We start from the raw sequence: 19193 nt of genomic DNA, 5'->3' as shown, positions 1-19193 counted from the left end.
TTCTAAGTTTTCCTTAAAAAGAAGAGAATGAAAAGTAAGTAGGGGAAGAAGTTACCAAAGGTCTCTGCCTGTTAAAGTGATTTAGCATTAATGTTGAAACTGCTACTTTTTATTGGCTCTGTGAATATACTGAAGTATGTGATCTGGTGCCATGGCATCTGGTGAGCTGACATGGTGCATCATTACCTTCTTCCCATTTATCACCCACCCTTTTTATTCCTCCCAACCATACTCTTCTTCCTGCCACTGTCAGGGCTTACTGGACTCCGAATTCTCTGCATGTGCAAGCTGAAGGAGGTTGTTAGTTTTCTTTCTGTTTCTTTGAACCTGCTGAAGGAGGCTGTTAGTTTTCTGCTGTTACCGTGAGTTACAGCATATAGGGAGGTGTCTGGTGAGCACTGGAGATGGAACTGCATAACTGGAGATATGGGAGAAGCAGAGAAGGGTATACAATCTTCAGTGGAAAACTTCTCAGTGATTGTCTCGTGTGCTTATGTGTGCCTGCATTTCAAGGTGACTTTATTTTGGAACTCTGTAAGGAGCAGATATCTTGAAAAGTATTTTTAAAATCTTTCTAAATGACGATTAAAGTATTGTCTTGTGCTGAGAGGGTATAAATAAAATAATAATGGATAATATTTTATAGTTCCTTTTCAGCTTGCTTTTTAAAGGAATTGCTGCTTGCTGAAATAGATTTACTGTGTGACAGAAGGGCGGCTAAACTCTTTTTTCAGGAAGTAATCTTGAAAATATTTTCAGCATGCCTGATCTAGAATATGGATGTATTTTTCTGTTGGTAAGAAAACCAGTCTCTAGACTTCACAAATTTTTTTCTTCTGCTAAGTAAGAATAGCATTTCCAAGTTTTTGGATGCTGTGCATATGTTATTTGAAGATCCTGGAATTGTTCATTTGTATTAGTTGTATGTTGACAAAACATTAAAGAAAATTTTTCATCTCAACAACTTTGAGATGGACTTTTAACACAGTCAGTTTCTTGGAGAGTGAAATGGGATGTTTTTCACATCTTATTTAGAGTAACTTTAAATATTAAGTATTACTCCACTTTTACATAAGATGTTACTTACTTTTGTGGTGTAAGCTAAGAAAAAGTCCATCATTTTAGTGAAGTACATCTGGTGATTGAAAGCTGGGTATGGTGAGGACTGGCAAAACTGAAACAAGACCACATTAGAAGTATTGACATGAATGCTATGCATCTCTAAAACCACAACACAGTTTCTATACTGCTTTCTTAAGGAGTTAAGTGTAATACACAATCTCACTAAACCAAGAAAGCACAAAGTTGAACAGAAAAAAAAGGTATTGAAATGTTGGATTCAGAATCTTGCACTTCATTTTTGCAAGAGTTACTTGGAGACGTGTTCTGAAGGAAATGATATAGCTAATAATAAAAGTAATAATTTGCTTTTGTACAAGAGTAATGGATAGTGAAACTAGTGTTTCAGGTCAGCTCCAAACTGGAAGCAGGCACACGTGCATGGTGTATTTCATAATGTTCTTGCAGAGTTCTAGCAGCATCACAGCAGATTTCGGGGTATGCAGCTGATTAACAGGTAGTGCTGCCAAATAATTGATGTTTCTTTACTTCTTCCCAGATTTACGTATTACATCCAATTAAATGATTTTGGAAGTTACTCATATGTTAACATTACAAAAATCAGTGGCATATTCATCTTCTGGTGATAATGAGTCACAGACTCTGCTAGTCAGTTGTCATGAAGAATGGCTAACATTTTACCAGCAACAAAAGCCACTAACTTGAAGTACAGAAACTTAATGAATGAGGAGAAATGGTTTTTTAAGTAGTTTAGTTGGAGTAAAGCAGCAAAACTGTTGTGATTATAAGTGTTAGTCCCAAACTAGAGTTAAACTATGCGTTATTAAATCCACTTGAACAGGAGTTTAAGGAATGCATTTAATATGAACTTAATTGAAATTTTGGGGTTTTTTTGTCTTTTAAATTACCTGTAACAGTTTAAATGTATGTAGAGGCTCTTAGTTGCAATCTCACATTATAAATGTAGCTTTTTTCTGAATAGGTGTTTCAATTTATTCTTTTTTCATCTTGTGCGATTGTTTCACTTTTTTGGTGAAATAAAATTAGAGCTCTTCTGGATGGGCTTTCTGTTGCTGTCAGAGTAAAAGTACCTAGCAATTAATTACAATGAAAATTTGTAGATTAAGGCACTGCTATAACAAAGTAAGATCTGCTTAAAACCTTTTTACAGCAGATGAAATAGGCCTTATTAATGCTCAGAAGGAGAAAACATCTTCCTGTTTGGCTGTTCTGTAAGTTACCTCTGTATATTTGGCATTAACAGATTTGGTAAGCAATAAATTATCAGGAGTTATCAGCTCATTTGACAAATGCAAACAAATTGTACAAAGGGTCATATGTTAGGGTTCTAATGTGTAAAATAGAAATCCTTTCAGTTTATTTCTTAGATCAAATATGTTTACTTTAATTCACATGGAACCTTTTTCTTTTCAGAGTATCTATTCACTAGGGAAGAAGTTATATCTTTATATTGTATTTGCTAGCAAGTATAAGAAGAAATTCTAGTGGACCAAAGACTGTTCATGTGAGCTAGTGAGACTGTTAGAGTAATGTGAAACAGTTCAGCTTTACTTCTACCTGCTTAAAACTACATTCTCCTGTCTTTATCAGGATTGCAAAACTCCAGTAAATCAAAATTAGATATATGGACAAAAACAAAGTCCTTTAGAGATAGGGATAGAAATCAAAAATGCTGGTTTTCAGGAATATGTTTACAATCTGGGCTGCCTTTACAAAGCATCTTTGTAACTCAGACAGTAAAGTGCCCTTTAATAGGTCTGATAATTATGGAAAAACTAACAGGCTGAGGGAGCAGTTCTGTTGGTATCAAGGTGGTTTCATGCTTTGTGTCTTATAGATTTGCTTGTTTTGTTATTCTAAGGAAAAAATAATGTCAGATCATTGTTACACTTTTGTGCTGGAGTGCAGCAGTGAGTAAATTAGAGTAAGTATTGCTGTCAACAATAGACTAAGTTTTCATTATTTTTAACCATGCAAAGTATATGTTCTTTGGCTTTTGTTTCTGGTTTGCACTAATGCAGACATCTCCCAAATGAAATTTTGTAACCTTTACAGTGGCAAGTCTCATGTGATTCCTACTAAGCTTTTTTTCTTTTAATGAAGGCAGAGGGTATGGCAGCAGTGAAATACCAGTAATTTACTGTGTGGCCTCCAATACAGTGGGATCTTCATCACCCTATAGAGTGGTTTTCTGAGATGGAAGTAGGGGTGTGCTTTGTATTTTTCCAGTCTTGTTACAACGTAATGTTTAGAATCATTGCTGATTTTAGGGCTGTTTTTTTTGTTGTTGTTTTTGGTTTTCTCTTTTTTTCAGTTACAAGAATTTTAAAAACTAATGTCTTTCTGGTTGCTCTTTGTAAAATGGGAATTCTGGCCTCATTGTCACTGGTATTGTGGAGATTACCCTTGTCTAGTTATTTTGAGAATCTTAATGGTTGCAAAGGTCAGAAGGGAAGATTAAGTCTAAGTTGACACCTTCTTTTCTCTCATGGCCCTTTTATATGGTTATTACTGGATTGAGCATCTTGTTTGATACAAGCATAATGTGTAGCTAATGCTTTTGAGAGGGCATCCTACTTAATTTTACCCTCTCTTTTACTATTAAATCTGCAGCCTAAGTTGTCTTTGTTGTTGAAATTTACTTGCTCTTTTCCATAAGAATTGGCCAGTCAGATGAATTCTGTAGACAGCAGTCAGTCCACCTTGTCCTATGCAGATAAAAAGCCTGCTCTTACTGTAAATGTACCTGCACACAAAGGTTTCATCAGCTCTTGATCTTCCTCCCCTTCTCTAGTTGTTCAGTTTACAAGTTCTTCAGAAATACTTTCCAGTGTTGCCTTCATCCATGCTGTTTATAGTAGTGCCTCTGACTTGCTGTTAACAGTTGAACATGCCAAGTTGTGTTAGATGTTTCCAAAACTTTGTACAGGATGTGTGGTTTTAGTTATCTGTCTTCAGAGTTGCTTTCAAGGATATGAGTGCTTGCTGCTTAGGTATGGCTTGATGTATTACCTAGACTAAAATCTGTAACTTGGCATTTGTGTGTGTCAAAACACATTTTGTTTAAATGTATTCCAGACAAATCATCACATTGTCACTATTTACCTGTCTAGCATTTAAATTTCTTTTTCTAGTGATATCTTCAAGTATTCTTTGTTTTGTTCAGAATTTTGTGTGTGAAATTAAGGTGAAGTGATTCCTGCGAGTACTGTGCAAAAGTTGGGTGCAGGATGTTAAGGCATCAGGTTAATGACTTTTGAAAGTGTCAGCTCCTAACAGATTGGATGAGACCAATAAAAGATGTTACAGGAATTTCAAATTGCAGGGTTCCTTGCATGACTAGTGGTCAAGTGATTTTTAATATTGGCCTCTTAAGAAGAGGTATAGATAGTACAGATGTTAAGTAGATGGCTAATAGGGAAGTGGAAGTTTTCTTGTGTAAGTCAGTTCTTTTTTTGAGCACCTGGGAATCCAAAAGTAGCTAGTGGTTATATGTGCATATTTAGGCATGCACACAAAATCATACTTTTTGTTTAAATTGCTTATTTCCTTTTGAAATGTTGACAGATGTAATATGTACGCAAAGCATTATCTGTTTGCACAATTGAGGTTGCTACTAGTGGAAGTCATAGGCAGAAAGACCTGTAGTTTCACATTCTTTAATTTATTCAGCTATTGTGGACTAAGAGTCTGTAAAATATTTACAAAATGCTGGAGATTGGAGAACAAACATGTGGAATTATTACCCTGAGGTATGGCATAGCTTTTATGAGATGCTGAAAAATGATAAAGGCAGCCTAACATGTCCTTTATAAATTCAGGAATAAAGCAAATGGTAATTTATTTAGAAATACAGAAATTACCTATCCTGTGGAAACTGTTTCCTCATATGGATTTTTCTTATGTTTCATTTTACACAACTGATATTTATTGAATGTGTAGTTGAATACTAAATGTCCAATACTGTCTTCCTTCCTAGTAATGAACTCTCAGAAGAGGGTTCAGCTCTGTCATTTATTTAGCTAAAAGAAAGTTTGAAAGTTTTTTTTAAATGTCAAATTCTAATTCTAAATTATTTTTTCTTATTTAATAAAGTGGAGTTTGTACTGGAATGAATACAGGATGGAATTGTTAATTCCTCAGTTTAATTTTATTGGCCTGGGCTGTGGTTGCAATTAAGAGTAGGGATTCAGAGTTGTGCAAGTTTTAATGTTTTGTAATTCTGGAAAAAATCCCTAAATTGTCAGTTAATTTTTTGCCTTTTCTGTGCACATTTAAAATACAGTATGGTGTGTCTGAAGTCTTATACATAGTGGTGTTTTCTGGACTTAATTTGTATTGTAACAGTGTTATATGAAAACAGTGCAAAATATGTTTTGGTAATGGATCCAGAAGAATACATACAGACAGCGCAGGTGTGTGGGTTTTCTTGTGGATGGTTTGGATTACTCTGCTGTTGGTTTTGGTTCATATGTGAAAACAAAACAGTCTTCCAGTAAAAGAACAATGAAGGGAAAGGCTGAGATCTCTTCCCATAGAAAGAATTACAGAAAGGAAAAACAAATTAATCAAAAATGAATTGAAATGACTTTTGCTTTAAGAAAAATCAGTTGTGCAGGATGTTCTTAAAAGTTTCAGAGTTGTGTGACATGTTGTTGTAAAAGCTTATCTGATATATTTTTCTTCAAAAACTGTTACTAATGGGAGTTAACTTGAGTATTTTAGTTTTTATTTAAAATTATTATATGCTAAGTAGTGTAGACACATATAATTCCCTGTTTTCCCACTTTTAACTGGTTTCAGCAGATGGTATGCATTAAAGATCCAGCAATTGCTGGCAGGCAGCTGAGCTTGGTTTTCTGCCACAAGTCACATGTCTTGGACCAGGCAGCTTCGCTGAAGGCTTCGTCACATGCCAGGGGCTCCACATCGACTGAATCCAGCGGTTACTTTGGAATTGAGTAACACACCCTAATGCTAGCAGCAGTTGTTAACTGTTTTGGGGATGAACTGAACTGGTCTTTTTTCCTTCCTTAAGTTCCTTAAGTGCTTTTTTTTAAGCATGGCAGTAGTGTAGTCTTCACTATTACTCTTTCTGTTTTAGCTGAGGATTTTAAGTGCATTAAAATATGAAATGTAATTACAGAAATGAGTTTACAGTGCCTATTTTTACTTCCTTGGTATCTTTTTACATTGGCAAGCTGTAAAATCAGCTGAGTCACTTCATTAGAGTTTAAGGGATTAGCACTGGCAGGAGCTTACTGCTGTAGCTATTTAAGAATTTTGTATCCGTATGGATATTTCTGTTCCTGAAGAGGTGGGTGTGTGTGTAAATGTTCAGAAGTGTGTCAGCATATGGAGTTGTGCTGATTATAGTGCTGTAAATTCTGTAGTAATTTAATTATACTGACAAATTTTCTTAGTCTTTCTTGACATCAAGATGATTATGGTATTTGGAAAATATTTTTAGATCATGTATATTTTTTGCAGAGAAAGAGTGCATATTAAAGAATTTGTGCTTTATGGTTTTTACACCCTAATAACTCATTTTAACATTGAAAGTATGACTATATTTATTTAAATAGAAATTATACTGAATCAGTACTTTTTAATGTGGTTTACTTCTTACGTCAGTACAGAATGCTCTAGTACCCTAATCTTAATTGATCATAATATAGATGGGAAATATTGACGAGGAATATTACCTATTTTGGACAAACCCATCTTTCAGCAAGATGTTTGAAGCATGGTGGGTGGAAAACTTGGAAGATAGTAACTAACAGCAGCTCTTCTCCTGGAAGTACAGGAATAAAGTTGAGTGGACACTGAGAGCTGCAAGACTTAAAGTAATCAGCAAGAGCTCTAGTGTGGATTGTAGAGTAACCTCATTAACTTGAAGTTGGTCTTTCACTAAGGAGTAACACAGAGTGACCTCATTAATTCACTAAGTAGTCCCTAATCACTCTTCTAAAATACACATTTGAAGCACTTTAGGAAGTGCCTAATGTGGTATTAATACAGCCCCCTAGAAATAACAATCTAAAAATATTTTCCTTTCATTTTCATGTTTATTAAAAGAAGGGCCTAAAAAGAAACCTGAACTTCAGAGGTATCTTTTTGCCATTATTTTCTGATTTGAAAGAATAAACACAATTAAAGAATAGCTTTTTCTGTAGTAAAGAAAACTCATCATCTTTTTGCTAGTTTCACTTCAAATAGTTAATTGTGAACAGTGATTCTTCACCTACAGCTTTAGGAACTTTTCTGTCATAGTTTCTTTTTTTTCTGAGATACTACTTTTAGTTAATATATGGTCTGGATAAAAGCAGCATGTGAACCAGTTTTGATACTGGAATGTTTTAGAAATTATGCACTTAGCCTTTTTTTTCCTTGGTGGGTGTTGATCCTTGCAGTAATGGCAGGTTTATTGGTGTATTTTTCTCTTGGGAATCAAAAGCATCATTTGTCAGTAGATGGAAGTGTACTAAAAGCTGACCATTGGTTGCTATCCTGTCACATCAGTTCATTCAGTGCTGTAGCTTTGATCTCAGTTTCCCTTATGTCCCAGGAAGTTTTGACAGCCTTGTTTTTCTCATGTAGACTGTTTTCTAAAGGTGAGTCCAATGTTCAGCCTGTGTCTGTGTGATGGACACTCCTGGAATGTTTTGTTTTACTACCTGTCAAAATACAATTTAGTTCTGAGCATAGCCTTAGTTGGAACTGAAATAAGGTCAATATTACTATAGGGTCCTAATATTCCTCAGCCAATATTTGAAGCAGTTTTAGGTCCTTTTGATTTGTTTTGGACTACCTAAGAAAGCCAGTAAGGATTTACCTTGGAATTATGGTATAATAGCAATGCATACATAACATGATTTTTCTGATTCACTCTTTGGCTTCTGTTGATGTTGACTGTATTTACTTACTTGGTGCTTCATTAAAAAGAGGAGCTGGTCCTGAGAAGGTGCTGTGCTTGGCCTGTTTGCTAGTATTGGTTCCAGGTAAGCAGGGGATTTCTCTTCCCTCTGCTACCTTTACTTATGCTTTAGTGCCTTTGCTTGGGATTGGATTGAGGGCTTAAGGGCTACTCTGAAAACCCATTTTCACAGTTTTGAGGCATGAAGACCATCCACTGAATAAAAGCAACACTTTCCCTCTCTTTTTTGGTCAAATGCCTGCACAGAGAAAAACCCAGCAGAGCTGCCTCAACAATAGGGATAGGCATACTTTGGGCATTTGCTATATGGCTCTGATGATGTTGTACCTCATCTGTCATTGTGGGCCTGGTGTTGCCACCTAGCCCTGTTAGTTCTTTCTCTCGCACTACTCACACAGGCATATTCTTCTCCCTGAGACAATGCAGAGCTGATGCTTATGGTTTCAACCACAGGAGACCCATGTCATCACTTAAAGCAGATTTGGGGATTAAAGGGGAATCACTGTAAAGCTGCCCTGTGTGCTTTTGTTTGTATGCAATTATTGATAGAGAAGTTAGCTACAGCATCAAGATTGAAGTCCCTCAAAATGACAGCTAGGCAATTTTATACTGTAATTGTTTAGCCACCTGTTTGAGAAGATCATGGCGGGAGCACCAGGGATGTGTTCATATATCCTTCTTGCCTGCTATTACAGGCTGAACCCTTGATCGAGACTGCATGTGAATGACAGAACTGGTCCTTCTAGTCTCTTGTTTTCAGGAACTTTACACACTGGTAAGGCCTGAGGGAACTTCAACAGGCCAAAAGAATCTGAACTTATCTGTATGGTCTGTGTGTGCTTATGAGTGTAATCTGTAGATCTCCAGAGGAGACTCCATAATCTTTCTGTTTGTAATTGCCAAGTCACTCTCCAGGAAAAGTCATTGCAGTCCCAAGTTACTAGAAAAAGAAAATTTTGAAAAGGAAATATTGTACCCATCTGTAAAGGTGGAAAGGAGGACCCTGGAAACTACTGCCCAGTCAGCCTCACCTCTGTGCCTGGGAAGGTCATTGAACAGATCCTCCTTAGCTGTGCTAAGGCACACGGAGGATAGGGAGGTGGTTTGGGACAGCCAACATGGCTTCATCCAGGGCAAGCCCTGCCTGACCAACCCTGTGGCCTTCTGTGATGGGGTGACTGTCAGTGAACAGGAGAAGAGCAACAGATGTCATTTATCAGGACTTCTGCAAAGCCTCTGACAGGCTTCCTCCTAACATCGTTCTCTCTAAATTGGAGAGAGAAGGGTTTACTGTGTGGATAGATAGATACTGTTAGATAGATTAGAAATTGGTTGAATGGTCACATCCAGAGGGTAGAGGTCAATAGCTCAGAGTCCTGATGGACATCAGTGACAAGTGGTGTCCCTCAGTGATCTGTTTTGGGACCAGTGTTATTTAATATCTCTGTTAATGCCATGGACAAAGAGATTGAGTGCACCCTCAGCAAGTTTGCAGATGACACCAAGCTGACTGGTGTGGATGACAGATCTGAGGGGTTGGATACCCTTCAGAGGAATGAACAAGGTTGAGATGTGTGCACTTAGGATTCTCAGGAGTTTTAACAAGACCAGGTGCTGGTGCTGCTCCTGGGTCGGGGCAAGCCCCAGTCTCAGCACAGGCTGGGGATGAACAGCCCCAGAGCAGCCCTGCCCAGAAGGACTTGGGGGTGCTGCTGGCTGAGAGGCTGCACATGAGCCAGCCATGGGCACTGCCAGCCCAGAGAGCCAAACGTGTCCTGGGCTGCATCCAGAGCAGCGTGGGCAGCAGGGCCAGGGAGGGGATTCTGCCCCTCTGCTCTGCTCTGCTGAGACCCCACCTGCAGGGCTGCATCAGCTCTGGCTGCCAGCACAGGAAGGACACGGAGTGAGTCCGAAGGGGGGCTATGATTGGAGGGATGGAGCATCTCTCCTATGAGGAGAGGCTGAGAAAATTGAGATTGTTCAGTGTGAACAGTCTCAGGAGAAGAGAAGGCTCTGGGCTGACCTAATTATGGCCTTCCAGTGGCTGAATTGAGCCTACAAGAAAGCTGGAGAAGGACTTCTTACAAGAGCATGTGGTGACAGGACAAGGTTACTCTAGTGGGTTGACCCTGGCTGGATGCCAGGCACTGAGCAAAGCCACTCTGTTGTTCCCCTCTGCAGCTGGACAGGAGATAGAGAATATGATGAAGGGTTCATGGTTGAGATAAGGTGTGGGAGAGAGATCACTCATTAAATACTGTCATAGGAAAACCAAAGTTGAATTGGGGATATTAACCGAATTTATTGCTAACAAAATCAAAGTAGAATAATGAGATGTAAAGTAGATTGTAAAAACACCTTCTCCCGTACCCTTTATTCCTTCCCAATCTCTACTTCCTTCCCCACCAATAGTGAAGGGAGATGGGGCATGGGGGTTACAGTCAGTTCATCCCTCATTGTTCCTGCTGCTGCTCAGGAAGAGGAGTCCTTCCCCTGCTCCAGTGTGGGGTTCCTCTCATAGGTAACATTCCTCTAGGAACTTCTCCAACGTGAGTCCATCCCATGGGCAACAGTTCCCCCCAGACTGCCATGTGGGTCACTCTTCCATGGGGTGCAGTCCTTCAGGCTCAGCTTGCTTGAGTGTGAGTCCCCTGGGTTGACAACCTTCTCTTGGGCATCCATCTGCTCCAGTTTGGGTCTCCTCCGTGGGCTGCAGGTGGATCGCTGCATCCCCGTGGTTCTTCATGGGCTGCAGGGGAATCTCAGCTCCAGCACTTCCTGCCCCTTCTCCACCTCGGTGTCTGCAGAGCTGTTCCTCTCACATATTCTCACCCTGCTCTTCTCTGGCCACAATTACATCTGTGCAATGACTTTTTTTTTCTTAAATATATTATCAAAGAGGTGTTGCCACCACTCCTGATTGACTCGGGCTTGGTGAGCAGCAGGTCCATCCTGGAGCCACCTGGCACTGGCTCTCCAGGACATGGGGGAAGCTTCTGGCAGCTTCTCACAGAAGTCACCCTTGTAGCTCCCTCTGCTACCAAAACCTGATCACACAAACCCAATATAGTTTCCCAGAGAAGCTGTGGATGCCGCATGCTTGGAAGTGTTCAAGGCAAGTTTGGGTGGAGCTCTGAGCAACCTGGTCTAGTGAGAGGTGCCCCTGCCCATGAGGTCCCTTTCAACTCAGGCCATTCTATGATTCTGTGATGAAGCCTGGTTTTCTTATGGAGAGGTTGGAAATCATTCCTCTAAGTCAGAAAACAAAGAATCAAAACAAAGAAAACAAACAGTCTCCACTGACAGCAAGTGGAGATTGTTCTGTACCCGCTGATTGAAAAAGTGGTCTCTGATTAGTGTAGCTAGAGGTTCTGGCAGAAAGGTCATTTTAAAACACCCTTAATCCTTAAATTTGTGCTAGAGAGCTGTGCTTTTATAAGGACAGCATTGCTGATACAGTGCACTGGCATCTGTATGCTGACAAAGAATTCAGTATAAGTGATATGCTCTTAGTAACTTAGTATTTTACTGTGTCTGCTGGGTAGTTGGCTCTGGTGGATTGGTGATGGAATTTTAATTTTTTAATTTTATTTAAAAAAATACAGCTGAGTTTCTTTTGTGTTGTGCTTTGTAAGCTGTTAAATCATAGAAAAAAATGTAGGTTTTAGATTTGCTAAGTATGGCTTTTAACTTTCTGCAGCTGTGTGGCCATCTAAGAAAAATGCTCTTGCTAGTATTAAAATAAACAGTGGAGCTCACTCCCTTCCAATTGGTAATATATGTGTGGGTTTGGTTTGTTTGGGGCTTTTTAAGATTTGTATTTATTGGATTATTTTCTTGCAATATAGTTTGAAGAACCTTGTTCATAGCAATGTTTTAGTGATCTGTCTGGTGTTGCATAAAATTCAGTATAAAAGATCCAGCACCAAAACCCTTGAATACATTGTCCACTTGTAATTTTATGTACTGAAATGCTTCTTGTGTCATCATATGGTGGTCATCTAATAAGGAGTACAAATTTCAGGCCTTTTATTCCCCCCAGTGGATAATGTCTAAAATGCAAAGTTACTGTTTAAACCCTCCTTAAAGATGTAGAGTTAAATGACAGATTTCTTAAGAACAACAGACAGTATAGGCTGGATAGGCCAATATAAGTTTTACATTTGTGTTTGAGCTTTATTGAAGCTTCACTTATTGATTTGTCATTAAGTATTGTTGGGTAATGTATTTAATTGTCAGACAGCGTTATTAGTTACTTTACACAGCATGGTAAGTTCTTGAAGGAAACTATTAGCATTTTGCTGTCCCAGGATTTAGTGTCTTTGTGTGAGTCACTGCATACCAGATGGGATACTGAATGACCTCTGAGTCTTCAGAATGATTCATCAACAAGTACTTCACCTGTCTTCCAGACTAAAAAATATGTTGTTATTCTTTCTTTTTTGGATTTAGAAAAGTTTTAGGCCATCTTTTTCAAAACCAAAGCCCTACTTGAAGGAAAAGTTGCGATATTTGCTTCCTGTAGATTTAGTCTGTTCTCCTACATCTAGGGTTGAGGTATCCAGCTATTTTGACTACTGTTACAGCATCTATCCCCTTCACTTAATTCCCCATCACCTTGGAAGTGTTTTACCACTGTGGTGAGCCATCATAATGCTGAGTTTTGCTAAATATGCTGCTGGAAGATAAATTGATGTAAAATATAGCTCAGTGTCTTAGAACTTCTGGTCCAAATCAGTCTTAGCCACAGCTGTTCTAATAATGAAAAGTATTATTTCAGTTTATAGTCTGTAATGTTAAGAGGAATAGAAGGAGGACCATTACAGCTTGCTTTTTTGTATTGAAGTTTTGGGGATATTCTTCACCATTCTTACATATGGAAATGAGGCTAACAATAAAGAGGAGAGCCAGAGGCTACTGAGACGTGGATATGGAGAGAAAATGCAGTGGACGCAAAGCTACATTAATTAAATATGTTCTCAGTGTGATTAAGGGGAAAAAATGAGGCAGGGGAGGGGACTGAAATAGGATAAAAAGACAAGGGAAATAACATAGGGAAGAAGGACCACTCAAAATCAAATTATGTATTAAACCCAAAATCTTTGTATATAAAATTTCATGATTAAGTAGCTATTAGTCATCATGAATCTTGAAGCACTTTTAAAGAAACATGCATTCTGTTTGGTGACGTGAGGTTAATTCCTAGAAAAAAATCCCAACAGGATAAATTTTTCTCCTGTATGACTGTAAAATTTCAAGAGTATCTTTTTCTTCTGGATTCTTAAAGCAACATCTTTTCAGATTACCTTGAATTTTCATGTGTGTATGAGATGTAGGGTTCTAAATGAATGTTCTGAACCAACTCTAAACTAGTTGAGCAAATTATGTGTGCACGGAAAGCGTTAATGTGGGAGTGTATTAAATTGCTTAATGTAGAGAAGTGTGCACAACATAGTAATAATAGAGAAGTGTGCACAACATAGTAATAATATGTTGTGGTTTTTTTCCTGCAGATGCCCTCCTCGAACTTTTTTGCCAGCACTGTGCAAAATTTTTCTTGATGAAAGTGCTCCAGACAATGTACTGGAAGTAACAGCTCGTGCCATAACTTATTACCTGGATGTATCGGCTGAATGTACCCGTAGGATTGTGGGAGTGGATGGAGCTATCAAAGCACTTTGTAATCGTTTAGTGGTTGTTGAACTTAACAACAGAACGAGCAGAGATTTGGCTGAGCAATGTGTGAAGGTAAGTATACTTAAGAACCTCTTGTTTTTAAGAAGGAGTTGGATAATTTGCTATTTCCAAAGCGTATCATATTCCAATCCTTTCTTTTATTAAAATGTGATTTAAAATATAGATTATGACAAAAGTGTACATGCTGACACTGCTGCTTATCCTTACTGTCAGTCTGGTGCTCTTCACAGCTCAATTTTTTTTAAAGAAATGTATAGAAAAGGAAACAAAAAATATTAGAAGGAATTTCTTGTTTGTCTTCTGTGACTAGAATGCTAATGGAATGCCAAGGGCTATTTTTATGCTACCAAAGAAATGAAGAATTGCTCCAGATACTGATGGGTTATCTGGTGTAAAGTAATTTTCTACTACCTCTTCAATAGCACTAGATACAGCTCCCCTGCACCCTTGTGAAGTTTTTAGAGAAATTTAGAAGACCTTACAATCTCTCATTTAAAGCATAACTCATGGCCATGTGGTAGCATATAGTTGGAGTTCTTGATTACCATGGCATCAGAATTTATGCAAGTATTTTCTATTTACTGTATCCAGTCAACTCAGAAATGCATCACTGGAGTAATGGTGCTCTTACAAGTTTCAAAACTTTCAGTTGTGTGTTTCTCCCAGGATGAGAATTTATTATCTACTTTCACGAACACTTGTTATGACCATGCCTTTGGGGAATGTTCTTGTATTGGCTTCCATATTTTTGAAGAAAGCTGTAACTGCTAACTACTAGAGTACTTGAGGCTTTGGCCTCTTTTGGATGTTGAGGAAGAGGGTTGTGGTTTTTTTCCTTATTGTTTAATTTTCTTAACCAGTTCTGTAGATGGATATGAGTATCTGACTATGGATATAAATAACTGACTTTTTGTGTGTAGTTTATTAAAATTAAATTTCTTTTTGGCATAGGTGTTAGAATTAATCTGTACACGTGAGTCAGGAGCTGTGTTTGAAGCTGGAGGGTTGAACTGTGTTCTGACATTCATTCGTGACAGTGGACACCTTGTTCATAAAGATACTTTGCATTCAGCTATGGCTGTAGTATCCAGACTCTGTGGCAAAATGGAGCCTCAGGATTCTTCATTAGAGATCTGTGTGGAATCACTGTCTAGTCTATTGAAACATGAAGACCATCAGGTAATGTAATAGTTTGCTCAATGTGCTGTGAATTTAACTTTCAGTATGTTTAATAAAGGAATGACTAGGTAACTTTATACAGCCTCCCTAATGGTATGTTTACATAGGAGTTGTTATATTTGGGTATTATGATCGTTTCCTTTATAGTTGTAATGATAAGAGAATAAAAAACACTCCTTAGTGTTTGGCTCCAAGTGCTGATGTTTGAATATAATCTTATTTAACCTCTGAAAACTGTATTGAAAAATATCTTGTAACTTTTTTCAATACATTTTGAGACAGTTTCTGAAGTAGTTATTGTTCTTTGACTGTACCTCAGTCATTATGAAATTGAGCGTAAGTAAGAGGTAAAAATTTATTTGGTTTGTGTTTCTTTTGCCAAACTAAGAGAAGCAATAAGAACATCCATAGTCAGTGCTAAAGTACTACACTGGAAGCCAGCTTAAATGATACTAGTAGAAATGCTGTTCCACTTCTTTATTTCAGTTTTAACTTACTTCATCTCAAGCCTCTAACATAAGCTGAAGTAGTCCTTGTAAAAAGCTAGAAAATGAATCCCAGAGGAATTATCTTTCTACTAGTAGAATGCTTTTGTGTATGTCATACACAAAATGCTCTGGAATAGCCATTTAGCCAAATTCTTGCTATAGCCTGGCCAGGCTTCTTGTCCAGACTCAGAACTGAGTCCCCATTTTACTCTGACCTCTGTCCTCATTCCTTTCTCTACATGCACAGATCCAGCCTCCAGTCTGGTTTATTAAGCACAGCATATTTGGGAAACTAAATCTCTCTGCCTGTGAGATAATTTTTTAAAATATATTTTTAGATCTTGAAAATTTTCAGGCGGCTGTCATACACTAGGCATTTCAGAACAAGCTATCTTGTTTTTAGCCATTAAATAATTTTATTAGTACTCTAATCATCTGAGGCAAGGTAATCTTGAAATTCAGACCATTAAGTCTGAACTATTTTAACTGTTCACCAATTTATAAGATGTTAGAGAAAAGCACTTGCTGGGGCTGTTGGAGATCTGAATGAGAGTTCAAATTAACTTAATTGTTCAGCAGTTTAGTTTAGAGATAAGCATGCTTATGATGGGACCCAGATGATAGAAAACATATCTGTACTGGTATCCTTGAGAAATAGGTTACTCATGAAACAAGCCTCAGGATTACAGTGGATGTTGGATGTGTATTATGGATTTTCCAGTAATGTCCCTCTTCAAGTTTGTTGCTCCCTACCATGTCCTTTTACACTGCTGGGTTTGGTCACTTTTTGTGCAGGCTGCCAGTTAGTAACACCACTTGATGGATAAGTTCAGGCCAGATGAATGTGGCCCCAAGAGCAGTTTATCTATGATTTTGGGTTTTTAGCCTTTGTTACACTTGCAATTTGGGAGAAGAAATGTAAATACTTTCCAAGTACTCGTTCGCTTTGTAAGTACATTCCAAGTAGTCTTTTACTGATGCCACTAATGCAGTGTGTTAACAAGTGATCTTTTTTGTGTATTTCTGGCAGCTGTTAAGGTACAGACCTATTGAGTACTTGCAATTTACATTAAGATTAGCAGAATTGTTTATCTGTGTTGTCCAAGAACTGGAGCAAGATGCCAGAGGACGAAAACAGCGACCCTTGCACATGAAAGAAAAAATTCAAAAGAGTACTGATAATGCAGAATGTTTGGCATGTACAGACCATACCAGAAGTCAGGAAACTTAATGGAGATTTAAGATTTTTGTCTTCCTGAAGTCTGGCTAATACTCTAATCTTGTTCTGTGTATTGATGAGTGACTGCCTTGAAGTCCTTGATCTGTGATAGCAGACAGTTGTTTTGAAAACAGACTGTGAGTTGACATTTTAGGGAGTAAGAACTATAGCAATTCAGAATTTGATTAGAGAATAGGTATTGTGGGGCTTTTTCTACTATTTCTTGACATCAGTCTGTTTTGCTACTGCACATCTTTAAAGGCCAATGTGCCTGAAGCAAGTTATCTCGATAGGCCGGTGCAAATCTCTTGATCTGAAACACTGAGACACTTCTAGTGTATAGATAGAGAGATGTTAAAGGCAAAATCTTCCTTTAGTATTGACATGAAAAGATGTTGGGTCCTTTCCTGGGCAGTTGGCCAGCAGTATTTTTTGCTGAATTGTTAAGAGGATCACCAGTAAGCCGTGTTTCCACAGTGTCACTGGAGTTTTTAGTGTGCAGTTGGTTGGTTGGATTTTTTTTCCTTCCTTTAGTAGCAATCCTAAATTTGGAGGTTTGTATTTTATTATCACAAAAATTCTTGCATGTCCCTGTGTCAGGTGCACGGTGGATAATCTGCCTTACCCAAGAGCAAAATTTCCTTTTCCCACTTTGTCCTATTTTTAGGCTTGGTAGAATTGAAAACTTTATTGTGCTTAAGAGAAACATGTAGACCTTTAAATAAAACTTGAATGATCAAGCTTCATGGGAAAATCAAGTTCTTGTATGTGGTCTGTATTCTTGTGGCTATCCTGTTAGCACCTTCTCACCTTAAGTAAAAGATATTTCATCGGTTTTTCTTGCACATCTTTCTTAGGTTTCAGATGGAGCTTTGAGATGCTTTGCTTCATTAGCTGACAGATTCACAAGGCGTGGAGTTGACCCAGCCCCATTAGCTAAACATGGATTAACTGAGGAGTTGTTATCTCGCATGGCAGCTGCTGGTGGGACAGCCTCTGGACCATCTTCAGCTTGCAAACCTGGACGGAGTAGCACTGGAGCACCATCTACAGCTGCAGACTCTAAATTAAGTAATCAGGTGTCAACTATTGTAAGCCTGTTGTCAACCCTGTGTAGAGGCTCTCCAGTAGTAACACATGTAAGAAATCCTTTTATGTTATAGCTTTTTGTTTTCATGGGACTTTTCCCTTTGTATACTTCAATATATGCAAGATCTATGTTGGTATTTTATAGATATACATATAAATATTTATAGATCATATTTTTAATAGATATACATATATATATATATATATATATATACACACACACATATGTGCACACATATGTACGTGTAAGTTGCTTTTAAAGAGGGGGAAAAAGGAAACATTTCATATGGAAATGAAACCCAATTCTGATAGTATTTTCTAAAGCCCTGTATATTTTTTATTGTTCAGACTTTTAATTATTTCCAGGATCTCCTAAGATCTGAACTTCCAGATTCTATAGAAAGTGCGTTGCAGGGTGACGAGCGATGTGTGCTGGATACCATGCGGTTAGTAGATCTTCTTTTGGTGCTACTGTTCGAAGGCAGAAAGGCCCTGCCAAAATCTAGTGCTGGATCTACAGGCAGAATCCCGGGATTGCGGAGACTGGATAGTTCTGGAGAACGTTCTCATCGGCAACTGATAGATTGCATCCGCAGTAAGGATACTGATGCACTGATAGATGCAATTGACACAGGAGGTAAGCAAAAATACTCCAAAAAAGAAATGAAATGCTTGGTTTGGCTTTAATTTTTGTAGTCTGAGTTGTCAGAACAAATGCTGAGGTAGTTAATTGAAAATCATTATGTACATGTTGGCTTACTTTGTTAAATACTTAACAGTGTTGTTAGTAATCACACCTATGCCACCTTTTTACTGCAATTCAGAGCATAAATGCTTCCCCAGAATGACTGATGATGCTTAATTTTTTAAGACCTTTTTATTTAAAGAATACTGTTGAACTTTATGGTTGTGGGAACTTTAACTATTTTATTTAATTTTTTCTTTCAGCTTTTGAAGTAAATTTTATGGATGATGTAGGACAAACTCTTTTAAACTGGGCCTCAGCTTTTGGAACTCAGGAAATGGTAAATTAGATTTATAGACCCTTAAGAAGTTGCATTATTTATGTAAAGGAAGATAAAAGAGACTGATTTCCTTTTTCTTATCTAACAGGTAGAATTCCTCTGTGAAAGGGGCGCTGATGTTAACAGAGGTCAGAGGTCATCCTCATTACATTATGCAGCATGTTTTGGAAGACCTCAGGTAGCAAAGGTATGATTTAAGCTGACTCTTAAAAACCATTACCTGCTGACTTTTCATCTTACTCTATTCAAAATATCTTCAATGCAATATGCTGGACACATGCACTCTTAAATATTTACATGTTCTTTATAGTATTTATCAAAACACAGATTTTTTCATTATAGGGCAGTAGGGCAGTAATGAATAAAAGTAGTTTATATTGGCTCTACAGATATAAAAAGCACAAAATACTTACAAACATGAGAACACTGTAGGAGTGATGTATGAAAAGCACATTTGC

General features: G+C 37.8%; 1 protein-coding gene across 8 annotated transcripts in view; it reads left to right on the top strand.

Annotated features, from left to right (window-relative positions):
- The window catches only part of HECTD1 (HECT domain E3 ubiquitin protein ligase 1), a 59700-nt gene that overhangs the window by 4119 nt on the left and 36388 nt on the right, over positions 1-19193 (top strand). For 5 of the 8 annotated variants that reach the window (XM_066553033.1, XM_066553036.1, XM_066553032.1 and 2 more), the window contains exons 3-8: positions 13552-13786; positions 14687-14914; positions 17479-17760; positions 18059-18347; positions 18659-18735; positions 18824-18922. In XM_066553033.1, coding sequence (XP_066409130.1) covers positions 13552-13786; positions 14687-14914; positions 17479-17760; positions 18059-18347; positions 18659-18735; positions 18824-18922 — 1210 coding nt within the window. The remainder of the gene's footprint in view (positions 1-13551; positions 13787-14686; positions 14915-17478; positions 17761-18058; positions 18348-18658; positions 18736-18823; positions 18923-19193) is intronic. The other 3 variants (XM_066553034.1, XM_066553031.1, XM_066553030.1) reach the window with 1 other exon arrangement.

The sequence above is a fragment of the Molothrus aeneus genome, chromosome 6, assembly GCF_037042795.1.
Source record: "Molothrus aeneus isolate 106 chromosome 6, BPBGC_Maene_1.0, whole genome shotgun sequence".
Classification (NCBI taxonomy): Eukaryota; Metazoa; Chordata; class Aves; order Passeriformes; family Icteridae; genus Molothrus; species Molothrus aeneus.
This window is presented reverse-complemented; position numbering and strand designations above follow the sequence as displayed.